Consider the following 22,745-nt stretch of genomic DNA (forward strand, 5'->3'; position numbering starts at 1 on the left):
TGATGTTTGACTGCCGACGTCTTTTAATCCTCACCCCTCTCTCTTCTTCTGCTCTGCATCCAGGCCGGCTGATAAGCCGGGATTCCTCCCTCTGGCACAGGTGGGAAGTAAAATAAAATGCAGAACACTGAATACAACTTGCTCCCACTGGTATGAAAACAAACTGTAAACGGTTTCTTTGCTTGTATACTGATATATCCATAAGATTTTCCTGGAATGATATGGAAGAAACTTATGAATGGCAACTCTGGAGAGAAGCCTTGGTGTGGGATGAGAGAGCAAATTTGCTTTCCACAGTGTCCTATGGTGACACTGTATTATACCAAGTTCATCTTTATCATAATTTTTTAGTGTCTCAACAAACACTTTTCTATGATTGGAATAGAGAACCCTGGCCAGGCACAGTGGCTCATGCCTGTAATCCCAGCAGATTGAGAGACGGAGGCCGGTGGATCACCTGAGGTCAGGAGTTCAAGACCAGCCTGGCCAACATGGTGAAACCCCCATCTCTACTAAAAATACAAAAATTAGCCAGGCATGGCGGCATATGCCTGTAGTCCCAGCTACTTGGGAGGCTGAGGCAGGTGAATTGCTTGAACTAAGGAGGTGGAGGATTCAGTGAGCCAAGATTGCACCACTGCACTCTAGCCTGGGCGATAGAGCAAGACTCGTTCTCAAAAAAAAAAAAAAAAAGAAAGAATCTGAATACATCCCATGACGTGTGACTGCTGCCAGCTTTTAAATTTTAGCACTCCTCGTCTTTTTCCTTCTGCCCCACATCTGGGCACCATAATAGGAAAACTCAGGTGCTCTCTCTTGGTGAAGGTGACAAGTCAATCCACACAAGCCCCTTCACACACATGAAAACACTCAGTTTCACTCCCACCCTGTAAACAAAATAAAAACCACCAGCTGGTTTCCCTGCTCACAGGCCGTTTCAAGTCAGATAGAGAAACCTGTCCTACTCCTCCCTAAAAGCCTAATCAGACAATTAGATTTCTTTACATAATCTTTTGGTGTGTGTGTGGCATCATCAGTCTCAATATCTGAACCGAATTTTGGATGGGGATCCATTCTACTTCTATGAGATGATATTCATTAGAACCCCAATTTTAGTGCTGTTGATCAGATGAAAACCTTTGTCCTACTCCCTGATAGGACAGATATAACACCTGTAGTTAGTCGAAAAACCATAGAGTTTGCTACCTCTCTATTCTTTGGACTGTCAGTTTTCTTTTTATTATTATTATTATTATTATTTTTGAGACAAGGTCTCACTCTGTCATCCAGGCTGGAGTGCAGTAGCACCATCTCTGCTCACTGCAACCTCCACCTCCTGGTCCCAAGTGATCCTCCCATCTCAGCCTTCCAAGTAGCAGGGACTGCAGGCATGCAGGGCCACACCTGGCTAATTTTTGCATTTTAGATAGAAACAAGGTTTTGCCATGTTGCCCAGGCTGGTCTTAAATTCCTAGGCTCAAGTGATCCTCCCACCTTGGCCTCCCAAAAGTGCTGGGATTACAGACATGAGCCAGTGCACTAGGGTGCAGTTTTCTGATCGCAGGGACTCTAAACCCATGGGGAAGCCCAAATGCGTTCCCCCCACCAAAGTCTCCCTTGAATATCAGTGCAGTGTCATGAAGACTGAACCGTCTGGTGGAGCCTGTTCTGTCTGGGAGACTTAGGAGAAAGACCCAATGATGTCACCTGAAAGGAGAGCCAGAGAAAGAAACCTGGGAATCACCCCCATCTAAGGATACTGAATGGGGAAAAAGTAGTAATATCTTAAACAAACTGACAAGGTACAGTCTGAGACCAGTCAGCAATATCAAATTGTTGAGAGATCAAGAAAACTAAATTTAGACAAACTGTTTCAATGCCCTTGGACACCAGATGATTATAAAAGTAGAAAATAGTTGGCCGGGCACAGTGGCTCACGCCTGTAATCCCAGCACTTTGGGAGGCTGAGGTGGGCAGATCACTAGGTCAGGAGATTGAGACCATCCTGGCAAACATGGTGAAACCATGTTTCTACTAAAAATACAAAAAAAATTAGCCAGGCGTGGTGGCGGGCGCCTGTAGTCCCAGCTACTTGGGAGGCTGAAGCAGAATGGCATGAACCTGGGGGGCAGAGCTTGCAGTGAGTGGAGATCGTGCCTGGGCGACAGAGCAAGACTCTGTCTCAAAAAACAAGAAAGAAAGAAAATAGTTTTAGATCAATGACAGACGAAAATGACGAATCATCTGTTTTTGGGAGGGACAGGGAAAGAGGCAATAATTTTCGTTTTCTTGGACCAGAAGATGTATTTAATCTGGAAGTAACTGTGGGCTTATTTTTTGTTTTTTGTTTGTTTGTTTGTTTGTTAACACACTGTTATGGGTAGTATGATCAGGTTTCTGTATGATCTACTTTCTGTGCCACAATAGAAGCCAAGGAAATTTTCAGCATTCAGAATAGTAGTAACTTGGCTGGACACAGTGGCTTATGCTTATAATCGCAGCATTTTGGGAGACTGAGGCAGGCAGATCACTTGAGGCCAGGAGTTTGAGACCAGCCCGGCCAACATGGTGAAACCCCGTCTCTACTAAAATGCAAAAATTAGCCGGGCGTGGTGGCAGGTGCCTGTCATCCCAGCTACTCAGGAGGCTGTGGCAGGAGAACTGCCTGAACCCAGGAGGCGGAGGCTGCAATGAGCCGAGATCGCACCACTGCACTCCAGCCTGGGTGAAAGAGCGAGACTCTGTCTCAAAAAAAAAAAAAAGTGATAACTAATGTGTATTTTGGGCTGGGAGCGATGGCTCATGCCTGTAATCTCAACACTTTGGGTGGCTGAAGCATGAGGATCGCCTGATGTCAGGAGGATCGCCTGATGGCAAGACCAACCTAGGCAAGATGGCAAGACCCTGTCATTAAACACACACACACACACACAGAGACACACATAAATCAACAAATAAAATGTTTCGATAACATATATTTTGTTCTTACTTTGGGGCAGGCACTGTTTTAAGTACTTACTCTGTATTGGCTCACTAATCTTCACAGCGTTAATATTTTAGTCATCTTCCAGCCTGGCCTGAGATCAACCTAGCAGGTGGTAGATTCAAACCCACAAATATATATGATTGGGAGCTCTGCCATTGGCTTCTCTTCTTAGAGCAAAGTAGCTGTGTGAGTAAGTAGCTGTGCAGGTCTCCAGGATGACTGACAGTCTAGAGAACATGTCCCATGGGGTAAGTACAGGTTACAACACTTTTTGTCCACACACATCTAAAAGGGGTGGGAAGGGATTCAAGACATAAGGTAAATTTTTAGGTACTCTAAACATTTCATCATTTTGAGAATGTATCCTTAAAATCAGTTATCATCAGGAAAGACACATCAAAGGAGTTCACCACCACAGTTGTCTTGGAAACATTTCATCTATGCCATGTTAATTTTTCCTACCTTACCTCTTTTCTAAATTATACAGTTCTTTTTTTTTTTTTTTTTTTTTTGAGACGGAGTGTAGCTCTGTCACCCAGGCTGGAGTGCAGTGGCGCGATCTCGGAGATCTCGGCTCACTGCAAGCTCCGCCTTCCGGATTCAGGCCTTTCTCCTTTCTCCTTCCTCAGCCTGCCGAGTAGCTGGGACTACAGGCGCCCGCCACCATCCCCGGCTAATTTTTTTTTGTATTTTTAGTAGAGACGGGGTTTCACCGTGTTAGCTAGGATGGTCTCCATCTCTGACCTCGTGATCCATCCGCCTCGGCCTCCCAAAGTGCTGGGATTACATAGGCTTGAGCAACCGCACCTGGCCCACAGTTCATTTTGGTAAGTGCTAGCTTACGAAAAGATTGTAAACAATGACAATGATTTAGTAATTATAAAAGTAGCACATGTATAATTTATGCAAGAGAAAAAGAGGATCAGAACAAATGTCCACTTCACTACAGCGGTCTCCCAGGCAGTACAATTTGGTCCCGCTACCTCTTCAGCTCAGCTGTGCCTCTTTCCCTTGATTGCTCTTCTATAGCCTCGAGGCCTCCTTCCCAGGTCTCTGATAGGCCACACAGGCTCCCGTCTCAAGGCCTTTGCTCTTTGTTGCTCCCTCTGTGTGGACCATGTTTCTCTCAAGTTTTTGCCTAGAATCCTCTCACTTTTTGCCTAGAATCCTCTCACTTTTTCTTCAAGTCTTTGCTCAGATGTCAATTTTGTTTATTTATTTATTTGAAACAGTGTCTCAGTCTGTCACCCAGGCTGGAGTGCAATGGTGCGATCTCAGCTCACTGCAACCTCCGCCTCCCGGGTTCAAGTGATTCTCCTGCCTCAACCTCCCAAGTAGCTGGGACTACAAGTGTCCGCCACCATGCCTGGCTAATTTTTTGTATTTTTAGTAGAGACGGGGTTTCGCCATGTTGGCCGGGCTGGTCTTGAACTCCTGACCTCACGTGATCTACCCGCCTCGGCCTCCCAAAGTGCTGGGATTACAGGTGTGAGCCACCATGCCCGGCTCATTCTTTATGTCATAGAACAACACTGCAGGGGTCTTCAGATTTTCATACCTACTATGGATACTTTCAATACCTCTCAGAAACCCTGGGTAAGCTTGCAAATACTTCCCTGTTATTTCATAAAGCATTTTTGGAGGGTGGGGGACAGGGTCTTTCTAAATTGCCTAGACTGGGCTCTAATTCCTGTGCTCAAATGATCCTCCCGCCTCAGCCTTCTGAGTAGCTGGGACTATGGTCACCCAACATCCTGCCCAGACACAAAGCATATTTTTTAATGTGAAAATATGGTCTGAAACTTGGCTTTTGTTTTCAGTTGGTTGGGGTTTTTTGTTTTGTTTTGTTTTGTTTTTTGAGACAGAGTTTCGCTCTTCTTGCCCAGGCTGGAGTGCAATGGCGCGATCTCGGCTCACTGCAACCTCTGCCTCCCGGGTTCAAGCGATTCTCCTGCCTTAGCCTCCAGAGTAGCTGGGATTACAGTGGAGTTACAGGCATGCACCACCACACCTGCTAATTTTGTATTTTTAGTAGAGACGGGGTTTTTCCATGTTGGTCAGGCTGGTCTCAACTCCCAACCTCAGGTGATCCGCCCACCTCGGCCTCCCAAAGTGCTGGGATTACAGGCTTGAGCCACTGTGCCTGGCCTGTTTTGTTTTTCCCAACATCCTTCTCTTCAAGAAGAAGCCTGGCACAACTTACAATGTGCTCTTTTCTCAAGAAATACTTTAATTGTTCAAATTCAAAGAATATGTCCCTCCTCCACTTTTCCGCCTTCCCCATCACTTCAAAAGTTTCTGAAATGTGCATTTCACACCCCAGTTCAGCAACTTCAGCTTGCTTTTTCAGAGGCCCAAGGTAGCTTTTGAACTTCCTCCTGTGCATAGCTGCAGCTTCCCCAATGGGCATCAGGGGCTGATCTGGGTGGTCAGAGACCCTGCACCAAGGACAGAAAGGCTCCAGGCCCTTCTCAAGGAACAGGGCCAGATTCTGACTGTGTTCCGCACACAGGGGCTCCTCTTCTTGCCCTTCCCTCTTGCTCCTCGTGGTGGGAAGCTGCTGGACAATATCAGTCATGTGGTGCAATTGGGTGTTGCTCTTGAGGTTCCTGTCAGGGCAGTGGTGGAGGCAGACGGGACAAGGGAGGACGTCCTGTAGGTCTTCGAGGCACTGGTGGATGCAGGACCCACAGAAGTCGTGCCCACAGTGAGTGGAGACTGGGTCTGTAAGGTAATCCAGGCAGATGGGGCAGCTGGCCTCTGCTTGGAGCTCAGCCAGGGAGGCTGCAAAGGCCATTGTGCCGTGAGAGTTTCTGCCTTAGGAATCTCCCTTAGAAAGCCTTGTTCTCTAGGAGCCAAAAAAATTAGAAGCTGATGACTCCTCAATTCTCCTTCTTCTTCCTGAAAGCCAGTAGCCCCCACTTAGCCACAAAGGATATGTCTCAAGACACCCAAACTAAGGATACTATCAAATCCTATATATGCACACTATGTTTTTCCCTATTCATACTTACCTATGAAAAATTCGGCTGGGTGCGGTGGCTCATGCCTGTAATCCCAGCACTTTGGGAGGCCAAGATGGGTGAATCACCTGAGGTCAGAGTTTGAGACCAGCTTGGCCAACATGAGGAAACCTCATCTCTACTAAAAATACAAAAATTAGCTGGGTGTGGTGGCAGGCGCCTGTAACCCCAGCTACTCAGGAGGCTGAGGCAGGAGAATCGCTTGAATCCGGAAGGCGAAGGTTGCGGTGAGCTGCGATTGCGCCATTGCGCTCCAGCCTGGGCGACAGAGCGAGACTCAAAAAAAAAAAAGAAAGAAAGAAAGAAAAAAAGTTCAATTTATAAACTGCACACAGTAAGAGCTTAGCAACAACAATAATAAAATAGAACAATATAACAATACATTCAATAAAAGTTATGTGAATGTGGTCTTTCTCGCCAAATCTCTCATCGTACTGCAAATCTTAGCAACTTCAGCATTTGATTTTTTTCTTTATTTATTAAATGGAGAACTTTCATCTTTTCATTTAAAGGAAGCACTTTAAGGCTTCTCTTTGGCATACATCAATTGCCAGCATCACTACTTTTGCACACTGGGGCCATTATTAAATAAGTTAAGGGTTACTTGAATCCAAGTACTATGATATTGTGACAGTTAGGTTGAGATAGCTAGGAAGTGACTAGCAGGTGGGGAACGTCTACAGCATGGATACGCTGGATGAAGGGATGATTTTGTCCTGGGCAGCATGGAGCAGGATGGCAGGAAATTTCATCATGCTACTCAAAAGTGACAAGCCAGCTGGGCGCGGTGGCTCATATCTGTAATTCCAGCACTTGTGGAGGCCAAGGCAGGCAAATCACCTGAGGTTCGGAGTTTGAGACCAGTGTGGCCAACATAGTGAAACCCCGTCTCTACTAAAAATACAAAAAAAAAAAAAAAAAAAAAAAGACAAGCCACTTAAAACTTATATTTAGGAATTTTCTATTTAATATTTTCAGACTATGTTTGACCTCAGGTAACTGAAATCATGGAAAGTGAAATGGATGAAATGGCAGATGGGGACTGTCTTTAGAGGTATCTAAAGACATTGCCTCCTCAAGATTACTTTTGCCTCCTTCCCTGTAGGCTCTGAAGAAGCTTCAAGAGCCACTGACCCCAACCAATTATTGATCATCCTGTCACCCTCTCCTCCTGTATTCAGCAGTCCACCCCAGTTGAAGGTTGACTGTGGAGTACTTTAGGTAAGAAAAGAACTCCAAGGGTAAGGTACTCTTGTTTCTGTGGACAAGACGATAGTCCCAGTTTAAAAGGATGTTCAATCAAGCTGATTTTTTTCCTTCCTGACATGAACAGTACTTCAGGTTTTTCAAAGGATAAGAAAAGCTACTACTAAAGCTATATTTCACTAATAATGAAAATGATTTAGAAGACAAAACCATCACAATTTTGCAACCCCAAATTTATTAATAGATTTAGGCAAATCACCGTGTTAACTAACATCATAAAAAGTGAGTAAAACAGACATTATAGTCCTCTTGAAGAAAGAAAACAACACTGAGAAATAGTTTCACCAAAAAAACTGAACTCAAATGTAATGAAGCCTCTCTGTCAAATAACCTATTAGAAGATATACAGGGACAGAGAAAACTACTAAGGACCATCTCAGCAGTCAATTAGTAAAATCCAGGCCTGGTGCAGTGGCTAATGCCTGTTATCCCAGCACTTTGGGAGGCCAAGGCGGGCGGATCACCTGAGGTCGGGAGTTCAAGACCAACCTGACCAACATGGAGAAACCCCTTCTCTACTAAAAAAAAAAAAAAAAAAAAAAAAAAATTAGCGAGGCGTGGTGGCCCATGTCTGTAATCCCAGCTACTCAAGAGGCTGAAGCAGAAGAATTGCTTGAACCCAGAAGGTGGAGTTTGCAGTGAGCCGATTGCACTCCAGCCTGGGCAACAAGAATGAAACTCGGTCTCAAAAAAAAAAAAAAAGAGATCAATTAGTAAAATCCAAACTCTTGCCAACTACAGGAATATCCACCATGTTTCTTCAACCAAGAAAAGCAAGAAAATAAAAACATGCAGGAGAAACTTGGGGATCTATGTAGATTTAAAAGCCAAACTAATCAAATACAAAATATTCACCTAACTAGGTTCTAATTGCAAGCACATACTTTTATCAAATATTATAATTCAATTCGGAAAGGTAGATGTCTGATGATTATACAATAATTATTGCTAATAGTGCCTCTCAATGTCTTTTAATTTAATGTAAGGATAAATATGAATATAGATTTTTTAAATAGGAGTTTTGTGTGGCACAAATTCAAGATATTCTAAAGATTTTTTTTGTTTCTCATGTTTCTGCTGACTGTAATGATAGATATTCTGTTTACAGAGAGCACCTTTGATAAAATTAGAGGGACCACAAGTAAATTGGTGTAAAGCTCCTTCCAAGAAGTATAATTCTTCAATTCCCATATGATAAACAAAAGAACTTCCTCATTGAAGATTTTAGAGTTAAAAAGTGATGTCCAACAATGATAGACTGGATTAAGAAACTGTGGCACATATACACCGTGAAATACTATGCAGCCACAAAAAATGATGAGTTCATGTCCTTTGTAGGGACATGGATGAAACTGGAAACCATCATTCTCAGCAAACTATCGCAAGGACAAAAAACCAAACACCGCATGTTCTCACTCATAGGTGGGAATTGAACTATGAGAACACATGGACACAGGAAGGGGAACATCACACACCGGGGACTTTTGTGGGGTGGGGGAAGGGGGAGGGATAGCATTAGGAGATATACCTAATGCTAAATGACGAGTTAATGGGTGCAGCACACCAACATGGCACATGTATACATATGTAACAAACCTGCACGTTGTGCACATATACCCTAAAACTTAAAGTATAATAATAAAATTTAAAAAAAGAGTTAAAAAGTGAACTGCACATGTTTATGTGTACATATATATGTTAACATAATACCATAAGAAAAATTTTAATTTTCATTAAATAAAATATGCAATTTTTATAGGTAATATATACATATTGTAAAATATTTACATATAATATATATATATCATGCTACTATAATACAATAAAAATGTTTATAATTATATGAAATTTTAAACATATATTAAAATATATGTGTTTCTAAAGTACATAAGTATTGCTAAAAATTAAAATACATGAGTCAGCAAGGTTCTTTCCCATGTGGCTACCCCCAGCTTAGGTCCTACTGAAGGCTCCATGCCTTTTACTGAGTCTCCCTCACCTGTACCCCTAAGGTGATTCTCACTGAGATATTCTGTTCCCAGCAGAGGCTCAGAGATGCCCTGTGTGCACTAGTCAGGGGTTCACAGAGGACTATGAGCTCCTTATGCCCTTGCAGAACAGATTCGTGATCCTCCATCCAGGACAGGAGCACAATACAATCCATCTTTTCTGTTTCTGTTTTGAGTCAGTCTCGCTGTCACTCGGGCTGGTCTTGAACTCCAGGCCTCAAGTGATCCTCCCCATTTGGTCTTCCAAAGTGCTGGGATTACAGGCGTGAGCCACCCGCCCAGCCTTTGGTTTAATGTTATGGTAGAATCTGGCCCCATTCAGCCTTAAGCCTTTAGAGTTTCCTTTCCTTCATCCCATTGGTCAGACTCCAGATCAGTGTCCTCCTGATCACACCCTTTATCATCCTCTCTGATTGCATCTTCTGCACTAAGGTGTGAAGATTTGAAGATTTCACTTATTGTTCCCACTCTTCCATCAAATCTCAGACTTCATCACAAGAGGGTATTTTTCTGGGAAGGTAGCCCTAAGTTATTTTATTTATTTATTTTTTATCTTTATTTTGAGACTGAGTCTCACTCTGTTGCCCAGGCTGGAGTGCAGTGGCCCGATCTCGGCTCACTGCAACCTCCGCCTCCCGGGTCCAAGCGATTCTCCTGCCTCAGCCTCCCGAGTAGCCGGGATTACAGGCATGCACTACCATGCCCGGCTAATTTTTTGTATTTTTAGAGAGATGGGGTTTTGCCACGTTAGCTAGGTTGGTCTCGAACTCCCGACCTTAGCTGATCCGCCCGCCTTGGCCTCCCAAAGTGCTGGGATTACATGTGTGAACCACCGCCCCTGGCCAAGTAGCCCTAAATTTTAAACAGAAAAGGGCGCCGGCCGGGCGCGATGGCTCACGCCTGTAATCCCAGCACTTTGGGAGGCCGAGACGGGTGGATCACGAGGTCAGGAGATCGAGACCATCCTGACTAACACGGTGAAACCCCGTCTCTACTAAAAAATAGAAAAAATTAGCCGGGCGTGGTGTCGAGCGCCTGTAGTCCCAGCCACTCGGGAGGCTGAGGCAGAACAGCGTGAACCCGGGAGGCAGAGCTTGCAGTGAGCCGAGATCGTGCCACTGCACTCCAGCCTGGGCGACAAAGCGAGACTCCGTCTCAAAAAAAAAAAAGTGCTATGCCAATTCTATGATTTCTTCTGCAAATATTAGCCTCTTTCAGTGTCTCATTTACCAAGTTATAAGACTTAAGAGGCTCCTCACAATTACTAATCCTTCAGCCTTGAAGATTTTACCGTCAAGTTTGTCCAACAAACTCATACTCGTCCCTTAAAATCTACTTTAAATATCAATTCCTCAGGCGAGACCTTAGTGAGTCTTAGTTGGTAGGGTGGGGCCTAATTCCAGGGTGGTAACTACGCAGCGTCTCAACCAGAGACGCAAACTGATCCAAAGAGCTGATTATTCCTCTTGCATTTTAAAACTAACCACCCTGGCCCGGCGCGGTGGCTCACAGCGAGGAAGGCGGACCGCTTGAGCCCATGAGTTCGAGACCAGCCGGGGCAACATGGCGAAACCCAGTCTCCACCAAAAAATACAAAAATCAGCCGGGCGTGGTGGCGTGCGCCTGTAAGGTGGGAGGATCGTTTGAGCCCGGATGGTTGAGACTACAGTGAGCCGAGACCGCACCAGGCCCTGTCTCAAAAGAAAAAGAAAAAAAAAAGTTGCTCATAGGAATGAAAAATCTGAAAAGATGGCCATTGTGATTTAAATGACCCGCTGAAGCCATCAGGGCCCCCACCACGGAGGGAGCCGCCCCAGGCTCTCAGAGTCTTCCCACTCTCCCTGCACCCTGGGGCATTGAGCATGCTCAGGCCTTTCCCGCCCACTTCCGGTGGAGCAGCCAACCACCGCGCGGGTCAATTGTGTGCCTAAAACTCGAAAACCAAGGCGTCCAGGGTTGTGTGAGGGTTTCCGCTCTGCGCCCCGTGGGGTTCCATGGGTCTTGCACAGCATCAATCCTGCGCCGCCGGTCCAACTGCTCCAGGTAAGCTGGGAGGGCCGCAGGAAAGGCGCAGCAGGGCCTGGCGGGAGGCTTACTTAACTGGGCAGGGGCTTCCTGAGTATCAGCTGTGCCCAAACCTCGGGGTCGCGACCTGTCCACGACTGATCCACGACTATGGATCCTTTTTTTTTTGTTTTTGAGACGGAGTCTCGCTCTGTCACCCAGGCTGGAGTGCAGTGACGCAATCTCGGCTCACTGCAACCTCCGCCTCCCGGATTCAAGCGATTCTCCTGTCTCAGCCTCCTGAGTAGCTGGGATTACAGGCGCTCGCCACCACACCCAGCTAATTTTTGTATTTTTAGTAGAGACGAGGTTTCTCCATGTTGCCCAGGCTGGTGTCGAACTTCCGACCTCAGGTAGTCCGCCCGCCTCGGCCTTCCAAAGTGCTGGGATTACAGGCGTGAGCCACCGTGTTCGACCGGATTCTGTTTTAGCCGCGGAGGCGGTGGGACCCCGATGATTGAACTTTAAAGAAGATTCTGATCTGAACACCAGTTTGGGAAGTGGCCACGTGATCTCCAAAAATTATGGTGGGAGCGTTAAGGAAGGATCTCCCACCCTACAGCGCCAGCACTTCTCTGGCGGATTTCGTCTCCTTCCGTCCTCACAAAGATCTGGCTGTTAGGAAACTGCTACGGATGAGAAAGTTTAGGCTCACTTACGTTTCGTATCATCTAAAGTAATAGAGGTTGAATCTTGAGATCTGGGAATCTCTCACAGGTTTGATTTATATTCATTGAGCCCACACTACGGACCAGCACAAGAATCAGAGTAGGAGCCAGGCGCGGTGGCTCACACCTGTAACCCCAACATGAGGAGGCCGATGTGGGAGGATCGCTTGAACCCAGGAGTTCTAGCTCACGCTCGTGCCTGGGCAACATAGTGAGACCCCTGTCTCTACAAAAAAAAAAAAAAAAAAAAAAAAAATCTGGGCATGGTGGGGCGTGCCTGTGGTCCCAGCTACTCGGGAGGCTGAGGTGCGAGGATCGCTTGAGCCTGGAGGCAGAGGTTGCAGTGAATGGAGATCGCACCACTGCACTCCAGCCTTGGCGACAGAGTGAGATCCTGTCTCAAAAAGTAAAATAAATAAGGTAATAGAGGTTGACTTTTTCTTTTTTAATGTGACAAGATCTCAAGCAGTAGAGGTTGAATTTTGAGAGTAGGGAATCTACCACAGGTTTGATTTATTAGCCTAATAATTATTGAACACACACCGTACACCAGCATAAGAATCAGAGTTGGTAATTCAGTTTTGAGGAAAATAAGGAAGAATTCAGACCGTGAACTGTACTCTCCAGTGTCCTTAACCAAAGGTTGACAAAAATAAATGTAAAAATCTCAACTATAATCTGCAGTATGATAGATATGTGGAGCCAGGAAAAGAGTAATGTCCAGATGGTGGTGAGTCTTGTAATACTTAAGAGTAAGAAAAGCCATTCCACTGGAAATCGGAAGGTTATAGGATTAGATTTGTGTTTGGAAACTATAGAGTTATGGAATTGATTGAGGGGATAGAGCATGTCAAAAATAAAGCCAGACACTGGGTAGTCATAAGGACAGATTTTAATCAGTACTGTACTATTGCAATAGGGAGAATTCAGCATGAACAGAACTCAACTGTGATTTGTACAGAGGTGACCAAGTGCTTCAAAGGGGAACTGGGGAATGAAGGTAGTGAGTAGGGGCTCAGTAGAGTCAGAGAAGTGAAAAATTACAGAAAGTGGGAAAGGGGTGGTTGGGTCATGTGAAACACACCCAGGTTTGCTCACTGGCACTTAAGGAAGTCAGGCCCCAACTCTCCCATAGATGCTGGGACACAGGGGCCTTGTCTTCAGGTATCAGAAGATAGTTACTATAGTAGGCTAATGTTTATAGCTTGGACTGGGAAGAGTGGCTTACAATGAAAATGCTGTTCTTTAAACTTCATTGCCTGAGTCTAGAAGATGGGTTAGGGGAAGCTGGAGTGTGTGGGGAAGGACGGACCATTGAGTTTCAGGATCTATGCAGGAATGTTCCGTGCACCTTTTTATTTTAAATGAAATGCCTTTTTTTTTTTTTTTTTTAAGACTGACTCTGTCACCCAAGATGGAGTGCAGTGGCGTGATCTCGGCTCACTGCAACCTCCATCTGCTGGGTTCAAGCAATTCTCCTGCCCCAGCCTTTCTGAGGAGCTGGGACTACAAGCGCATGCCACTACACCTGGCTAATTTTTGTATTGTTAGTAGAGACGGGGTTTCACCATGTTGGTCAGGCTGGTCATGATCCACCCGCCTCAGCCTCCCAAAGTGCTGGGATTACAGGCATGAGCCACTGCGCCCATCCATGAAATACCCTTTTTTACAGCAATGTGGTTCTTTCTTATAATTTAAAAAATTCCAGTCATATTTTGCAACGTATTGGCTGTACAGCTTTGTTCAGAATGCTTAAAACTTCCTTTTCAAATTTACCCAGCCCCAAAGCATCCATTAAACATGGTGTGTTAAAACAACGATTAGGAGCTTATGCAATGACATTGTTATTTACGAAAATGTTAAATTACATTATTATTTTATTTTAATTCCTTATTATTGAAAAATATTATAATTTTTAAGATGTAATAATACCTTACTGTCCCTTCAAAATTGGAATGTACATGACATTTTCCGCCCAACTACTGCTATGAGCAGTTAACACCTTTTCTAATTAGGAGCAGTGAGAGATACAGCAGCTTTTAGACCAAAATAGTACTATAATATATATACTGCTACAACAGTTAATGACATAAATGTAGGCAGTTTGGCTAGATTTCTAAATGCTCCTTTCACTTGGAAATTTTATAAGATTTTTTCATAATACCGGTATTAGTATCCCCAAGACCACCCCTAGGTTTGGTGATTTGCTAAAATGACCACAGGACTCAGCATAGTATTATTTGAGGTTATAACTTAATTTTTTTGAGATATCTCGCTCTGTCATCCAGACTGGAGTATAATGGCACAATCATGACTCACTGAAGCCTTGAACTCCTGGGCTCAAGGAATCCTCTCACCCCAGCCTTCTGAGTGCTGGGACTATAGGCACATGCCACCATGCCTGGCTGATTTTTATAAAATTTTGTAGAGATGAGGTCTTGCTCTGTTGCCCAGACTGGTCTTGAATGACTGGCCTCAATTGATCCTCTTGCCTCAGCCTCCCAAAGTGCTGGGATTACAGATGCGAACCACCGTGCCTGGCCAACAATTATGGTTTATTATAGTGAAAGGATACAAAGCAAAATCAGCAAAGGAAAACAGTGTGTGGGATGAAGTCTGGATGAAACCAAGCATAAGCTTCCAAAAGTCCTCTCTACGTGATGTCACACAGGACCTGCTTAATTTCTCTGGAAACAAAGTGATAAAAATGAGTGAACTGTTATATACCAAGGATGCTCATTGAAGATTTGTCTTTCCAGAATTTTTATTGAGAAGAGATCATGCAGGCTCCTCTACCTAGCTTATATCAAAATTCTAGTTTCTCAGAAGGAAAGCAGCTATTCATCATAAACCTCATTGTTTGTATAAACACTGTAGGTGTAGTAAGCCACTCTTTTTTCTTTTTTTTTTTTTTTAGACAGGTTGCAGTGAGCTGAGACTGCACCATTGCGCTCCAGCCTGGGCAACAGGAGCAAAACTCTGTCTCAAAACAAAACAAAACAAAACGAATAGTGTGCTTAGTGATTTAGTATCACACCAGTAGTCACACCAGTTAGTATTAGGACTTTGGATACGCCTATCAAATCATTATACTTTTTTTGTTTTGTTTTGTTTTGTTTTTGCTAAGTCTCGCTCTGTTGCCAGGCTGGAGTGCAGTGGCGGGATCTTGGCTCACTGCAACCTCTGCCTCCCAGGTTCAAGCAATTCTCCTGCCTCAGTCTCCTGAGTAGCTGGGACTACAGGCGCGTGCCACCATACCCAGCTAGTTTTTATATTTTTTAGTAGAGATGGGGTTTCACCATGTTGGCCAGGATGGTCTCCATCTCTTGACCTCGTGATCTGCCTGCCTTGACTTCAGAAAGTGCTGGGATTACAGGCATGAGCCACCGCCTCCTGGGCTCAAGCAGTTTTCCTGCCTCAGCCTCCGAAGTAGCTGGGATTACAGGCACCTGCCACTATGCCTGGCTAATTTTTTGTATTTTTAGTAGAGATGGGGTTTCACCATGTCGGCCAGGCTGGTCTCGAACTCCTGACCTCAGGTGATCCACCCACCTCGGCCTCCCAAAGTGATGGGATTACAAGCGTGAGCCACCACACCCGGCCAAATCATTACACATTTAAATTCCATGTTTGTAATTGAAGATAATAACTAAACTTTCAGGGTTTGGGATTTTATCTTACTTGCAAGCTATTAAGTTATCCTGTTAATATTTAATGGATACTTTCAGAAGACATAACACTCTTGGATTGGAGACAAAGAACTGCATTACTCCTGGCACAGCTGGCAGCATGAGCATCATGCTGGTGTTGGTTCCCCACACCTCCCAAGTCCCACAGAGGTGGTGCAGAGGGACCATGGTAGATGTCATACACAATGTAGGTTTGCATCATAGCCAGTGAAACCCAAGCTTGGGAATCTATTTTTTTAGCAAACTGTTCTTTGTCCCAAATTGACACTTTACATCTTCTTTCAAGGATGCTTCCTGCAAACACAACCATGAGAAATATCCTAGATAGAGTGGTCATAGTGGAATTTTTGGCCTATCCAGGAGACCAGAGAGGTACACTCAGGGCCTATGACAGATCTCCTGTGTTGTTGTGAGGGTTTAATTAAGGAGATCGATTATTGTGTGGAAAGCACTGTTCCTGACACATAGTAAACCTTACCAGAGAAGGAGACTTTTGAGCTGTTTCCAAACATCATGAGAGATCACTCTTGGGGAAAAGGTGAGGAAAGGATCCTCTAGGTAAAGGAAATAGTGTTTGCAAAGATGAGACATTTACATAGAATGGTTAAACAAATTCTGAACCCTACTAGATCAGAGGAAGATACAGCTGTGAGTCAGCGTATGTTAGAGAGTGCACTTTCACCAGTCCATTTCTACCATCCACACACTGACCTAGCACAGCTATTTAAGAGCACTCACATGGATGACAGTGGCCAGAAGATCTAGTAAGTAATTCGGAGTCAAAAGGAAAAGGAATGAATTTACCTATAGACTGGGATTACTTGCAAGTGTATCTAGGAAGGCAGGACAAGTTCAGCCCAACTTGCTTTTCACAGTTCCTTCAGGACCCTAAGCCTCATGTAGCTGTGTGTGCTACTGAAGTGTGTTGGATTGAAATGGGTGAGGAATAGATGTTAAAATGTGTGACAACTACATATAACCTGTTTCGTTAATTCTTTCGTTCTTTTTTTTGAGACATACTCTGTCACCCAGGCTGGAGTGCAGTGCTCTGATCTCAGCTCATTGCAACCTCACCTCTTAGATTCAAGTGATTCTCCCACCTCAGTCTTCCAAGTAGCTGGGACTACAGACAAGCACCACCATGCCCAATAATTTTTTGTATTTTTAGTAGAGATGGGGTTTCACCATGTTGGCCAGGATGGTTTCCATCTCTTGACCTCATGATCTGCCTGCCTTGGCCTCCCAAAGTGCTGGGATTACAGGTGTGAGCCAATGTGCCTAGCTCCTGTTTCATTAAATCTAAGATGAATGATTCTATTCATACTAGAATAATTCTGAAATGGGCTGAGTGCAGTGGGGCTCTCTTTTAATTTTGAACAGTTTCCCAACCTAAATTTTATCTTTTATAACATTGACATTATTCTCTATTTGTATTATTTTTGGATTTTATTCATTCATGTATCCACTTGTTCATGATTCCCTTTCTTGAAGATCTTTACTGATTTTCTACTACCTCCCTATGAATAAGGTAGACTAAGTACCTACTTCCAGTCTATCTCATTCACCAGCTAAGGCCAAAAGAGAAACAAATACCTGAAGAAAAGGATCTCAGATTATGATTGAGTTCTATGAAAGTAAAGAGATGGGATAGTAAGAGACTAGAGGGTGGGGTGGGAGGCAGTCAGATTGATGAGCAGCAGATAGGATTTGTGAGGTGACCCAAAGGAAAAGAGAGGTGTTTATAAAGATCATGACCCCTTCACCAGTAAATATTTAAGCATGTATTTCCTAAGAATGAGGACATTTTCTTTTGCAGCTATGGTGCAGTTAGGAAATTCAGGAAGCTTAACTTTGATGTATTACTAATATCTAATAAATAGTACATACTCCATTTTTTCACTTTGTCCTATACTATCTACTTTATTGCAACTTTTTTTTCCCAGTCTAGAATCCAAGCTAAGAGAATGAATTACTTTTTTTTTTTTTTTCTCTCATATATAAGGAAACAGGCTGGGCATAGTGGCTCACACCTATAATCCCAGCACTTTGGGAGGCCAAGGTGGGAGGATCGTTCAAAACCACCCTGGCCAACACAGACCCCCCCATCTCTACAAAATATTTTAAAAATTAGCTGGGCCTGGTGGCACAAGCCTGTGGTCGTGGTTACTCTGCAGGCTGAGGCTGCAGGGAACCATGGTCATACCACTGCACTCTAGCTTGGGTAACACAGAAAGACCCTGTCTCAAAAAAAAAAAAAAAGCCTGCTTTTTTTCCCCAGCACTGTTGTCATTTGTGCTGTTGAGAACCATTTTTGTGTTGAATCTTGTATGATTTGGATTTCTTCATTGTTATATACATACATACATTTTTATATATAGTTTTATATTTATAGGCCAGGTGCGGTGGCTCACACCTGTAATTCCAGCACTCTGGGGAGGCTGAGGAGGGCAGATCACATGAGGTCAGGAGTTTGAGGCCAGCATGAAACCCCGTCTCTACCAAAACTACAAAAATTAGCCAGGCGTGGTGGTGGGTGCCTTAATCCCAGCTCCTTGGGAGGCTGAGGCTGGAGAACCACTTGAACCTGGCAGGCAGAGGTTGCAGTGAGCCAAGATTGTGCCATTGCACTCCAGCCTGGGTGGCAGTGAAGCTCCATCTCAAAAAATAATAGCAATTGTATGTTATATATAATAGAATTTTATATACAATACACAATTGCATATAATAGAATTTTATGTATTTTAGATATATATATTCTGCAAAAGTTCTCCATAGATGGTAATGCTTTGCTCCCCATTGCAGGTCATCAGTTTGCCCCATCATTGGTTAAGGTGGTATTCTCTACATTATAAAGGTACTTATTTTTCTCTTTGTAATTAAAATATAAGCCTAGAGTAAAATTTTGAGAATGTGAATATCATTCCCCCATAAAATTTTACCCAGTAGTTTTTACAGTTAGTGATGATTCTTGCCTGAACCAGTTATTATATTGTAATTCCAAATCCAGGAGATTTTGAAATTAAAAATCTTTTCTCATCCACAGGAATGACCACTGTATTATAACCTGTGGCTAGTTTATTGAAGAAGAAAATCATTACACTTAGATTCTGACGGGCTCATCTATAATAGAGCTGTAAGCTTTGAATTATTATCCTCCAAGCTAAGGAGCAGGGGACTAAACAAGACTTCAGTGGGTGCCATCAGCATGCCAGGCTAGTGAAACCTAAACCTGATCAATCTACAAGGTCTGGGAGGGGTATCCACTTCTCACTGGGTTTGCACTCTACGGAGGCAGGACTGATCAAAGGGAGGTTACCTTACGCACTACCTTTGTTTGCAGCTTGATGGAGTTTGTGACAGCCCTGGTGAACCTCCAAGAGGAGTCTAGCTGTCCCATTTGTCTGGAGTACTTGAAAGACCCCGTGACCATCAACTGTGGGCACAACTTCTGTCGCTCCTGCCTCAATGTATCCTGGAAGGATCTAGATGATACCTTTCCCTGTCCTGTCTGCCGTTTTTGCTTTCCATACAAGAGCTTCAGGAGAAACCCCCAGCTCCGTAATTTGACTGAAATTGCTAAACAACTCCAGATTAGGAGGAGCAAGAGAAAGAGGCAGAAAGACAATGCCATGTGTGAAAAACACAATCAGTTTCTGACCCTCTTCTGTGTGAAGGATCTAGAGATCTTATGTACACAGTGCAGTTTCTCCACTAAACACCAGAAGCACTACATTTGCCCTATTAAGAAAGCTGCCTCTTATCACAGAGAAATTCTAGAAGGTAGCCTTGAGCCCTTGAAGAATAATATAGAACGAGTTGAAAAAGTGATAATTCTGCAAGGCAGCAAATCAGTGGAGCTGAAAAAGAAGGTAGAATATAAGAGGGAAGAAATAAATTCTGAGTTTGAGCAAATTAGATTGTTTTTACAGAATGAACAAGAGATGATTCTTAGGCAGATACAAGATGAAGAGATGAACATTTTAGCAAAACTAAATGAAAACCTTGTAGAACTTTCAGATTATGTTTCCACGTTAAAACATCTACTGAGGGAGGTAGAGGGCAAGTCTGTGCAGCCAAACCTGGAATTACTGACACATGTTAAGAGTGTGCACCACAAGCATCAAAACCTAAAATGCCCTGAACTCTTTTCATTTAGATTAACAAAATATGGTTTCAGTCTTCCTCCTCAATATTCTGGCTTGGACAGAATTATCAAGCCATTTCAAGTAGATGTGATTCTAGATCTTGACACGGCACATCCTCAACTTATTGTCTCTGAGGATAGAAAAGCTGTGCGATATGAAAGAAAAAAACCAAACATTTGTTATGACCCAAGGAGATTTTATGTCTGCCCTGCTGTCTTAGGCTCTCAGAGATTTAGTTCTGGCCGACATTACTGGGAAGTAGAAGTGGGAAACAAACCTAAATGGATATTGGGTGTGTGTCAAGACCATCTTCTTAGGAACTGGCAGGATCAGCCATCAGTTCTGGGCGGATTCTGGGCAATTGGGCGATACATGAAGAGTGGTTATGTTGCATCAGGTCCTAAGACAACCCAGCTTCTGCCAGTAGTAAAACCCAGTAAGATTGGTATTTTTCTGGACTATGAATTGGGTGATCTTTCCTTTTATAATATGAATGATAGGTCTGTTCTGTATACTTTTAATGATACTTTCACAGAAGCCGTTTGGCCTTATTTCTATACTGGAACAGATTCTGAACCTCTTAAAATCTGCTCAGTATCAGATTCTGAAAGCTAAGGAACTGGTAAATGAGTCTGTTTCAGTTTTTGTAGGTAACTTAGCCAGTAAATTTAATCTCATTTCTGGAATCTTTAAGTTTTACCACTGAAAACCAGAGTCAATTTTTCTCCTAAATTTTTGGCAACTATAAGAAGATGTTCATAATGCCACTTTCATATATTCCATGAATATCAGTTGTCAAGTGCTTTGATTTCTAAGATAAAATATTTTAGAATTATATTACTTAACGTGTCCAATAAAATGTTTTCAAATTGCCTATAATTTTTTGTTTTTAGTTAAGCCAATTATTTAAAGTTGCATACATTATTTGAATATCATGCTTGCCACATACCTTTCTTTTTAGTGGATTCTTCTGTTTACCTCCATATTTCTCATAATTTGTTTCTGTTCTTTCGTGTGTGTCAGTTAAAACAATTGACTTATTTTTGTGGGTAATGAGGATTTCACTTTGTTTAAATCCTTTCCCCACATATACTTACCTATGCACAATCCATAAATAATCTCTAACAGCAATTTTTTTCTTTCTGTATATCACCTGCCAATCTAGACCAACTACACTAGGCCAGTACACTTCCATTCACTACCGTTCTAGGAATTGACCTCTGCTCTTGGATTCTTTCTTGGTTTAAGCCTCTGTTTTCCTCTTTATCTTTTCATTTTGGGGTGCCATCAACCCAAATGTTGCAGGGTTGTAAAGTTTGGCAGACTACTAGTTTGCAAATGACCTTGCTCATATTTAGGTGACAGTTAAAGAGAATATTTGGGATCATTTTAATTTTTAAAACTTGATGGTTTTGACAAGTCTGATATCAGTCTGATTCTTGATGCTGTTTTTCATAATCAAAGGATTATGATCTTTTATAGCCCTAGTGTTTGAACTTTGTTTATTTTACTGAGTAATCAAAGTTTAGTTTAGTATCCCTTATCCAAAATGCTTGGAACCAGAAGTGTTTCAGCTTTCTGATTTTGGGGAGGACTTTGGAATATCTGCTTATGCACAATGAGATATCTTGGGGATGGGACCCAATTTGAAACAAAAAATTCGTTTTATACACATAGCTTGCAGGTAATTATTTTAATAATATGCATGAAACAAAGTTTGTGTACATGGAACCCTCAGAAAGCAAAGGTGTCGGGTGTGGAATTTTCCACTTGGGTGTCATGGCAGCACTCAATGTTTCAGATTATGGAGCATTTTGGATTTTATGTTTTTTGATTAGGGATGCTCAATGTCTGCCTTCAATTTGGAATTGTATTAGATGAGCAAAACAAAGGTTTCCATCCTTAAGCAGCATACTTCCTGGAGGGAAGAAAGGAAACAATAAAATAATAAACACAAAGAATTGCTATAGTGTGTTAGATGCTGATCAGATACTGTGGTGACAGGGAAAAGTAGGTCAATGTCGCCTGTATGAGAGTGCTGTGCATGAGGGAGAGTTAGCTACGTGAAGTGGGTGGTCAGGGTAGGTGTCTTGGAGAATGTGTAATCAGAGCAAACATTTGAGTTGAGGGAGTAGGCTTGGAAATAGCATCCTCATCAAATTTTATTTCAGAGTGAATGGCTTGAGAAAGTATGGGGAAGGGACTGTCAAGCTGTAATAGCAAGGAAGCCAGTGACAAGTAGTGAGTGAAGAAGAATACTGGAGTAAGGTCAGAGAGGAAGTATATTTCCTCTAATTTGATCTTGGGGTTTCTCCAGAGAGTGGCTATACACTCCAGCCCTGCCCTACCTCAACTCCAGGGGATTTGGTAGTGGATATTTACAGGGTGCCTTTGATGGGATATTTCTTTATCCTGGTGGATGGCCTAATGCCTAAGTGTACAATCTGTGACCAGGAGTCCCTCTCATAGGAAACTTGTTTATACTGGCAAACACCCTTGTGGCTCTTGTCGGACCTATTTCCAGCTTATTCATGCCAAGACAGCCCCTCTGTAGGAGAGCCCTGACCAGGAGAAAAGTTAAGTCCATGTGTTGGTAGAGTTTGACACAGAGGAGGCAACGCAACAAAAACACGTTAAATAACAGAAACAGTTTTATTACAGGTCCATGAGAGAAGATGGTACTGTTGAGGGCTGATGAGAAGGCTGCAGGGGCAGTGCTGCTCACCTAGCAGTTGAGGAGCCAGAGAGAGAGACCAATGGGCCAAGGCCTTTATTGGGGTCCAGTGCATTTCCCAAGGGGCATTCTAGTTGGTGGATTTGGGGTAAGCAGGCATGAGTTTTGTGGGGTCACACTGTATGAGAGGTAGTCCTTGCAGCAAATGTATACAATCCCTG

The 22,745-nt window shown here is 43.2% G+C and overlaps 1 protein-coding gene across 1 annotated transcript; it reads left to right on the forward strand.

Moving 5' to 3' along the window:
- Nucleotides 1-19,049: 19,049 nt before the first annotated feature.
- On the forward strand, nt 19,050-20,718 carry TRIM60 (tripartite motif containing 60). The gene has a single exon (XM_009240430.3). The coding sequence runs from the start codon at nt 19,050-19,052 to the stop codon at nt 20,463-20,465; it is 1,416 nt and encodes a 471-aa protein (XP_009238705.3). The 3' UTR covers nt 20,466-20,718.
- Nucleotides 20,719-22,745: the final 2,027 nt, after the last annotated feature.

Source organism: Pongo abelii, chromosome 3 (genome assembly GCF_028885655.2).
Source record: "Pongo abelii isolate AG06213 chromosome 3, NHGRI_mPonAbe1-v2.0_pri, whole genome shotgun sequence".
Lineage (NCBI taxonomy): Eukaryota > Metazoa > Chordata > Mammalia > Primates > Hominidae > Pongo > Pongo abelii.